The 10232-nt window shown below is 38.3% G+C and overlaps 1 protein-coding gene across 1 annotated transcript in view; it reads left to right on the forward strand.

Moving 5' to 3' along the window:
* The first annotated feature begins 461 nt into the window (after nucleotides 1-461).
* Nucleotides 462-10232, forward strand: part of LOC103745108 (cell surface glycoprotein CD200 receptor 2-like) — a 46760-nt gene continuing 36989 nt past the window's right edge. The window contains 2 exon segments of the mRNA XM_029570342.1: nucleotides 462-525; nucleotides 7907-8224. Coding sequence (XP_029426202.1) covers nucleotides 462-525; nucleotides 7907-8224 — 382 coding nt within the window.

Raw genomic sequence — 10232 nt, forward strand, 5'->3', positions numbered from 1 at the left:
TGTTGAATTGTATTTCTAAGAAAATGATTAACCATGAAATCAACCTGATGCTTGCACAATTTTGTTCTGTAACTTGTATAAAATCTGATGCTCCACTTTAGAAAATTAGATTCAGATCATCAACCATCTCTTGTGTTGTGTCTGTCACTCGCTGAATCCTTGCGCACTCTCCGATTCCCTGTTCCCATCGGACTGAGTGCTCCGTTGCAAAATTTTATTTTAATATTTTAGCACTGAGAGGGAATGAATGAGTTAATTTTTTTTTCTTTATCACTCAGCAAAAGTAATTGACATTTCCTGTGCGTGACTAATCAGCCAAAAGCACACAGACTGGAGATGAAGATAAACGAAGAAGAAAAATCATACCACATCTGTTGGACTGAGCATAAAGTAAGGTGACCTAGGAGGACAGTCACGGAGTCATCCATTGACGTCTGTTGACAAGCAAGAAACCACTCCAGATGGGTGCCTTGGGGAGAACTTCGGCTTTAGCCTTACTGACCTCCGTTACTCTCTTGGTGCCTGGTAAGTCAGATACTTTGATAATTTTAGAAGAAAATAAAACTATCTTTCGAAAGTGACTAGGATACTCTTGACTCAGTCATAGTATGTGTTTTTGTTTTGTCCTAATAACAACGATACATTTGTGGATTATCTAGAAAAAAAAATCCTTCTTGATTTATCTGATCCCAATGATGCTTTGTGACTGACTAGTAGAATCCAGGGCAACATCAGGGGCCGGGAGTGGACAGAAACTAAACTTCTGTTGTTGAATAAAATGCACTGTTTCTCTAAACTTTCGGAAAGGCCTTTTATTTTTTACTGTCTCATTTGAATTTTATTTTTTTAGACTCTGATGGTTATTGAAGTGTAATTGTTTTCTGTTTTATTTGGAATTTAATATTTCTCCAATGCCAATATTTTCAGCACTGAACATATGGGAAAAATCTGTATTTTTATTTGAACACCAATTTAAAAAAATAGAGGCAAGAAACATAGGACACAATTTTGTTTTCAGAAAATGAGGGAACATAAGAATATACAGATCATAAATAATCTAAGTCAATGATTGTAGGCTCCCCGTAGAACTGTTTATATGGAGAGTCTGTCAAAAGCATAAATTTTTCCAGGTGTGGTGGCTCACAACTTTAATCCCGGAACTTGGGACACAGGAGGATCTCTGTGAAACTGAGGCCAGCCTGTTTGTCTACATAGCAAGTTCCAGGCCCGGTTAAGGCTGCAGGGAGATCCTGTCTGAAAAAAAGAAAAAAAAAAGTATAAATTTTAGAACGTGAATGAGTAATGGGTGGTTAATACCAAAGTGAGTTCCAGACCCTCTTTTCCTTTCTTGTACTGATGTCCGAAGTTCCACAACATTCTGGGAAACACTGGCTGGCATCCACGTTTCCATATTAAGTCAAGGTAAGAACTGGACACAATGCACTCTATTTTTGGTCAGAGCAAAGCAAATAAGTGTAACCAGAATATAAAAGAATAGAGAAAGATGTGGCTTGTGTGGTGCATATCTTTAACCCCAGCACTCAGGAGGGAGAGGCAGGTAGATCTCTGTGAGTATGAAGCCAGTTGGTCTACATAATGAGTTCTAGGCCTACATAATGAGACCCTGTCTAAAAAGAAAAAGAAAAAAAAAAAAGAATATAGAAAGACCCTTTTCCTTACCTGCAGAAGGTAAGGAAAACAGTGGAATTGTTTGTTAAGTAGTGCCTTCCTCAAAGTAAGCATGGAGCTTTTGTTCAGGCGGCCTACAGATATCCACATAAGAAAACACTTTACGAGGAGGCACATTGCTGAGCAAGCATGCTCAGTCTAAGATGCATGTACGATGGCAGGCAAGGTGATACACACCTTTCATCTCAGCATTTGGGAGATGGAGGCAGGGGCACAAGGAGCTTATGCTTATCCTCCGCTATATACTGCCTTCAGTTTGAGGGCAGCCCGAGTTCCATGAAACTTGCCACAAAAACAAAACAGAAACAAAATAAAAAAGAACAGAAAAATATGTGTATTACTGATTTATATGTTCAGTTGAGGTCATAGTTCAGGAAGGAAAAAAAAATGGCAGACACATTCCTGAACATGCTTTGCTCATGACCATAGAGCACATGTTCGGAAGGTTACAGTGGTGGACTGGAACATTCTGGAATGCTCAGCTTATATCATAAAGGTGGCTCTGGATAAGTTAGCTTCTTCTTCCCCACAAATGTTTTAGCTGAAACCAAAGGAAAGGATAATTTAGAAGGTATAGTTATAGAGGAGTTACCCCTAAGTGTCCCTGCCTCACCTAGATGCTAGTGATAGTTACTCATCCAGATGAATTGTATCTATCAGGTTACTATTTATTATCTGTCTCACTGCTTGCTGTTCTTGTCCCTCTTGCCTTCTTTTGAGCTAACAAATATATATTTTTCATTATTTAGAGAATATTTCATTAGTTTCTTTAATAAAATCTATATAGATAAGACCTTATTAAAGATAAGACCATATTAAATATGGTGTGGTCCTCATATACAAACGGAAAAAATAAGTTTAAGGTTTCTAGACAAATACTGCTATTAATTTCTGTATGATGGCATGAAAACTGAGACACTTTTTCAAAAGTTGACAGTACAAGTAAAGCTCAGTGATCATTGTGGATGAGGGGGCAGAAAGATTGTAAGAACCAGAGGTGGTGGATGATCACAGGAAACAAAGTTTCCCAGACAGCTGGTCAGTTACTCATATGAACTCACAGCAATGGTGACAGCATGCAGAAATCCCACATAAGCTCAAGCCAGACAAAATCCCAGCATAGACATGGGGAAGTGGGTAAGAAACTTCAGTCCTACCTGAGGAAGTATTGGCAACTAGTAGCTTCTGGAAGGGAGAGAGTCAGTTTCATTTAATGGTGAGACTCTTTGTGGATTGCAGTAGTTCATCACATGCTTTACAAAAGCAGAGATTATGAGAAGGAATTAGAAAACCCTGAGGCCCAAGTTCATCTCAGTAGTGCCTGCCTACTAAGGAAACTGAGGCAAGAGGTGCCTGCCTGGGAGTTTGAGGACTGATGCTTGTCTGGAGGTTTGAAGACTGATGCTTAAGCCTGGGAGTTTGAGGCCACCCTTAGCAATTGTTCTAGTGTGCTTTTGATGCTGTATAAACAACCTGGGGAAGAAGGAGTTTATTTCACCTTACACTTCCAGGTCACCATCCATTATTGAGGAAAGTTAGGGCAGGAACTCAAGGCAAAAGCCTGGACTCAGGCACTGAAGCAGAGACCACAGAGGAACTCTTGTGTACTGGCTTGCTTCCCCTGGCTTGCTCACCTACCTGTCCTATACATCCCGGGCCCATCCGCCTAGAGATGGTACCACTCACAGTGGGCTAGGCTCTCCTATATCACTTAGTAACCAACCAAATGGCCCCGGAGACAGGCCCACAGGCCAATCTGATGGAGGAAATTCCCCAATTGGAATTCCCTCTTCCCAGATGACTCTAGGTTTATGTCAAGTTGGCAGCTGAAGCTGACTGTGACAGCAATATAGCAAAATCCTCAGCTTAAAATAAAAAGTGGAAGGGGTGCTGGGTTCCCTAAATTCAGTTCCCTAGTACAGAGAGAGAGAGAGAGAGAGAGAGAGAGAGAGAGAAATACTATATTAATAAGAACCAAACTATTCAAAAACAAAAACAAATGTTATTAGAGATAAAGAATTATTACAATGTTAATTTATCATGATGTGTTGAGATCTAATAAAAGAACTTCAAACTGCATGAAGCAAAATTTAATTAAATTAAAGGGATATATAGACTGTTTCACAGTCATTAATGGAAGTTTTGATACTTCTTTCTCAGAATTGAATCAAATAGTTAGAACTAATTAGATATAGACTATATATCAATTATAGTCATCTAAGAGATATTTATTAGACAGCCTCAATGTACAGAATACATATTCTTTTCAAGTGCCTTTAGTACATTTCTCAAGGTTGACTATGTGCTGGATCATAAAACAAATCTCAATATATTAAAGAAGGTATAGGGGTTGGCAAGATGGTTCAACAGGTGAAGACACTTGCTCCCAAGCCTGACAGCCTGACTTCAAGCTCTGGGACCCACATAAGAGAAGGAGAGAACTGACACCCACAACTTGTTTTCTGACCTCCACACACATGCCATACTATACATGCATGCATATATATATATATCACAATTATATATATATATATAATTGTATCTATCAGGTTACTATTTATTATCTGTCTCACTGCTTGCTGTTCTTGCCCCTCTTGCCTTCTTTTGAGCTAACAAATATATATTTTTCATTATTTAGAGAATACTTCATAAGTTTCTTTAATAAAATCTACATAGATAAGACCTTATTAAAGATAAGACCTTATTAAAGATAAGGCCATATTAAATATGGTGTGGTCCTTATATACAAATGGAAAAAATAAGTTTATTATATATATCATACATTTTTTAAAGTTAAAATACCAATTTTATATAAAGACCTCTCACACTTCCATTTCTTTCTAAATAATTTAATTATTATTATTTCGTTTTATGTGTGTGAATGTATTGCCTGCATGTAGGTAGATGCACCCATTTCATGCAATTCCCACAGAGGTCAGGAGAGAGCATTGGATCCCCTGGAACTGGAATTATGGACAATTGTTATATGGGTGCTGGGAATCGAAACTGGGTCCTCTGCAAGAGCAGCCAGTGCTCTTAACTGCTGAACCATCTCTCCAGCCCACATTTTCATCTCTTAATTGGAAAAAAAATTGAAATTTTACTGGTGTGACTGATCTCAGACTCTTGGTCATAATTTTATGCATTTTGACATAGAGGGAAATATGCATTAGTTTTCATTTTGGTTTTGTTTTGTTTTGTTTTTGGTTTTTTTTTGTGGGGGGTTAGGTTTTTTGGTTCTTTTGAGACAATGTCCCCCTGTAGCCCTAGGCTGGTCTGGAACTTGCTATGTAGACCAGGGTGGCCTCCATCTCACAGAGATTCACCTGCTTCTGTCTCCTGAGTGCTGGAATTAAAAGCACGCACCATAATTCCAGGACTTTTTTACTTTGGGGGGCAGGGGGCATTAGTAATTTATATTTAAAGAAAAATAATTTTCTTTCATATTGGTCAGTCTACTTGAAATTGTGCCTCTCGGTGAAACAGAAGTAAGGACTATGACTGCCACTGGAGGTACAGAGCTTGTTCTTCCAAAGTTCGCAATGGTTCTTTTGCTACCTTTGCCCTTGTCTTGCCCTCCCTCCTTCCTCTAGCGACTTATTTCAAATGCTTAAGAAAGACTTCCTCATCTTTCCCACCACCAATCTACACACTGACCTGCATCTAAGTCATCTCAACGCTTTCCCTTATTACAGCGGAGGACAATTCTCTTCCTACCAAAGTTCAGCTCCTCCACTGTCTTCTGGATCCTATTATTTCTCTTTTCAGAGATTTTCTCGTTTATTTAGTTAATACCAATCTTAAAGATGGAACAAGCAAGAATTCTGGCAAAAATCAAAATCTAGATTATCTGATTTTCATATAATCACTAACTTTGAAATTCCAGTGGATTGACCAGGCTCCAGTGGATGAACCCACACTGAAGGCATTTAGGGACAGAAATTTGATTCTATAGGCCTTAATATTATAGTATATGAAGTTGGGTTGTGGGTAGTAAGGGAGGGTGAAGATAGAAGAGATGATCTAAAAACGATCAAAATATATTATAGGAAGTTCACAAAAAATTCAATAAAAAAGCTGTTAAAGCAGTGGGTCCCTCTGGTGAATCTGGATTTGTGGTCCCCTCTATGACTTAGAAGCTGTGGACCCCTCCTTTGAGCTAGAGCTGTGGTCTCCTGAAAGCTGCAGATGTGGTCCTCTCCTGTGAGCTGGAACTGTGGTCCCCTTGTGTGAACCTGGAACTGTGGTCCCTTCATGTGACCCTGAAGCTTTGGACCTCTACCATGAGCCACGATTTCATATCCCTGTGATTGTCGGGTCATGGTGGAGTAGAGTAGAGCATGGAGGACTTCCTGATGTTGGGCAGCAGTTTCAGTCTTCTCTGAGTGGCTACATTCCCCATAGCCCCCTACCCTGAGGTCCTAGGTTGTGTATGGCAGAGGCTTTGCCTCTTATGCTGGGGACAGGGGAAGTTTTTGTTATTTGCAGATTCTGGTCCTCTCTTCACACGTGGTCTGGGGTATCCAGACCTTGATGTTGAACGTCTCCTGTTACTAGGCACCTAGAGGTTTTCCACTATTTTTCTATTACTCTTCTACAGCCCCACTGTGCCTTCATCTATGCCTAATTGAACTTCTAGAGATAAAAATTAGTCTGGAAAGTTAAAAAAAAAAAGAATTAGAAAGTCTTGTAATAACTAAGGTGATATAATCCTCAAACTAGAAATGTGTAATTATATCTTAGACTATAAATTCAAAATTTTATATTTCTACTATAATTTTTGAATACTGTTTATTGCCAAGTTTGAAAAATTGTGTGAAATTTGTCACTGTTCCTATAATGTGAGTTTGCTATTCATTCCCTTTCCAAATTCTCCAACCTATACAAAGTCTATCAGTATAATAATATTACTTCCCAAAAAAAGCAATGCTAATAAAATATTTTTGAATAAAAAAGCTATTAAACAAAAAACAAACAAAAGATTTTCAAACTCAGCTTACTCATGATTCCTATTTTATATTTTTCTTATCTTATTGGATTAGCTAGGATTTCCAGTTGAAAAGCTGTGGTCAGATTTTAGTAGTAAAATCTTGTTTTTTCACCATTATTTATGATGTTAATTGTGGGAACTTAATAGATACTATTTTTCTAATGAAGAAAAGACCTTTGTTGTATTATTTACTTCTCTGTAGCTATGATAAAACACCATGAACAAGACAAATTAGACCCAGGTTCAAATTCCAGCATCTACATGGCAGCTAACAACTGCCTGTAACTCCAGTTCCAGGGGATCTGAAAGCCTCTTCTGTCCTCTGTGGGCATTGCATGACACGGGTGCACTTACCCACATGCAGGCAATACACTCATACACATAAAATAAAAAAATAATAGATAAAATAAAAAAAAATAGGTGACAAAATCAGGTGACTCATAAATGGGAAGTCACTGATTAGCATCTTAAAAGCATAATTTTCAAGATGTTGATGTTCTAGTGGTGTTATAAGTTCTAATTTTCTGTCTTGAAGTCATTAGGGGCCAGTTTTATCTATGGTTAACTGATTATCATGCAGAATAAGACTGTTGAATAGAGAACTTCAACTCTACTTGAATATATAAAACAATTGTACTCATTCTTACTTAATATTTTCTAGATTCAAGTTGTTCATGTGTAGAAGAGACTCAAAGGACATCAAATTATTCAAGATCTCTTACAGAAGGTATATTCTTCCTTACCTAGTGGTCAACACTGAGGGATGGAGAGTTGACCTTGGTTAGGAAGAATAGCTGATGCCTGGCTGTTGGAGAGACTTAGGAAGACTGGAGGAATCTGGTGATCTTGGTGCTATGGTGTAAAAACATAACCACATGGCTAATTACTGCATTTTAATTCCTAAGGAGTATTTGATTTAGAATAATGCATTTATCATTTAATTTAAAACTGTTTTCTTTTCTATTTCTAAATATTAAAATGCCTATCTTAATTTCACGATACTTCAAAGTATATATTGCTTCCTTAGTAATACATAAAACCAGAATAAATAGATACTATTTGAATTTGTATTCATACATTATCTATTTTTGTGAGTACATTTTCTTACATTAATATTCCTGGACTATATTCACTAGCCAAGCAGTGCTATAGTATGACTTCTATAACCTGTTGTGCATAGACTTAACATACATGGTTTCCTTTTCCCGTTTTCTTCTTGTTTGTCAGTTAACACTACAGTGTCAGTACGGATGGGTACACAGGCTCTACTCTGCTGCGCTCCTATCCCAACCAGAGAAGCAGTATTAGTAACATGGAAATTAAACACCAGAGGACAGCCTTCCTGCAGCATAGCCTACAGTGTAGGCACAAAGGAGATCAATAAAACCAACTGCACTGACGGGAGAATAACCTGGGCCTTCACCCCTGACCAGAGTCCTCACCTTCTGATCAGTACTGTGGCCATCACTCATGATGGGCGTTACACGTGTGAAATGGCATCATCTGATGGGAATTTCCATAGAGACCATGATCTCCAAGTGTTAGGTAAGGACGTCACATGCTGTGGTATTTCAGCTCACTGTGTTTATGATTGAAATCAAAAGCTCTGTAATTTGATCCTTGTGACAAGACTGAATCTTTGTCTTTTTTTTTTTTTTTTTTTTTTTTTTTCAAAAAAAATGGGGAAAAAAAGGGGGGGTTAGTTTTTTAAAAAAAAAAAAAAAAATCTTGTTCATGGCCATCGCGGCTTGTCTCTAATTTTTTTTTTGTTTTTTTTTTTTTTTTTTTTTTATTGGAGGGACTTGTTGGATCCAGGCAGGCTAGTCAGGTGCTATGCCACTGGACAATGTATCTCTTCTGACCTGCTCTGTCTCTCATTTGACTGGCAACAAGACTATACACCCAGGTTTCAATCAAGGTGACTACCTTAAATTAATTTTTTACCTTTTTCCTTTCCTTTCCCCTTTCCCCTCCTTCCCTTCCTCCCCTCCCCTCCCCTTCCCTTTTTCTCTCTCTTTCTCTCCTTCTCTTTTCCTTGATGTTGTTTTGTGCCCCCTACCCCCAGCAAGTGTGTAGAGGTCAGAGGACAACTTGTGGGGGTTGTTCTCTCCTTCTACCACATGGAATCCTAGGACAGAGCTCTGGTGGTCAAGCTTGGCAGCAAACATTTTTACTTGTTGAATCATTATGCTGGCCTGAGTACCTCTCTGTCTCCCTGTCTCTGTCTCTCTGTCTTTCTCTGTCTCTGTCTTTCTTATTCTCTGTAGCTATGACTAGCCTCAAGCTCATGCTCCTCCTGAGTACTGGGATTATGGAAGATTTCTCTATTTCAGAAAAAGGAACTGATGTTTAATTTAATCTTCAGTAGACGATAAATAACCCAACACAGAAAAGAGCATTTGAGCCCCTTACTGGGAAATTTCTCTAATGCTAGGAAATGCATTGTTGTGCTAGAGAAATACTTCACACATTTTGCCAAATAGAAAGAACTGTCAGTATGAATCATTTCTTACTACTGCTTTTCTAAATGCCTTTTATTAGGACCACCATAAAATGTTCTCATATTTTAGTGATTTGTTGACTTTTACTTTGAGATTATTGGTAACATACATTAGTATATTTATAATGTTTTATACTCAATAGACAACCAAGCATTTATTCTCTTTCTTATTTTCCTGTTTCTTGTGATTGTCCAAAGTAAGGAACAGGCTTTCTTGCTCACTTCATCGTGTCTCCTGAAACCAGAGCCCCAATTCCTTTACCAATATTTACTGGAAGCTATTTTGAAGTTTGAAGCTGGAGATACAATGATAGCAATGTTCAGATCCCCAGATTCCTACTGCATTCAGGAGTACAACCTGGAGCAAAGGTGAAAAGCCTTTGGCATAACATGGCTCCTCATTCACCAGCTGTGTGATGGTTCACTCTTGTCAACTTGACACAAACTGGAGTCATTTGAGAAGAGGGAATCTCAATTGAGGAACTTCCTCCATCAGACTGGCCAGTGGGTATGTCTGTGGGGCATTAATATAGGAGGGCACAGCCTGGAAAAACAGCTGAGCAAGCCAGGGGACGGACACAAGCCAGTAACCAGCATCCTTCCATGGCCTGCTTCAGTTTCTGCCTCTCACTTCCTGCCTTAACTTTCTGCCCTGACTTCTCTCAGTGACCAACTGTTATCTGGAAGTATAAGATAGAATAAACCCTTTCCACTCCAAGAGTTTTGTCACAGCAACAGAAAGCAAACTAGAACAAGCTGTATAAATTTGAATACTATTCAGCATAATCTAATTTATTGGGTAACTTCCCAGCCTCTTCCCCTTCCTTTTCCCTTCCTCTTTTTGTAGGGAACAGACTTATTTTGTACACTGCAAAGAGAGCAAGTGGGCATGTTAGTAACAGAAGAATTGTCTGCCTCATTGTTTTCTTGAAGATAGCCCTTCTTTTCTTTTGATACAAGAAAGGAACTGACCCTACTTACTCTCTGAAAGTTCTAAACACATTTGATTCTTTCTTTTTAAAAAAATTATTCTTTCACAATTCATATGTGTAT

The sequence above is a fragment of the Nannospalax galili genome, unplaced genomic scaffold (genome assembly GCF_000622305.1).
Source record: "Nannospalax galili isolate Female #2095 unplaced genomic scaffold, S.galili_v1.0 scaffold743, whole genome shotgun sequence".
NCBI lineage: Eukaryota > Metazoa > Chordata > Mammalia > Rodentia > Spalacidae > Nannospalax > Nannospalax galili.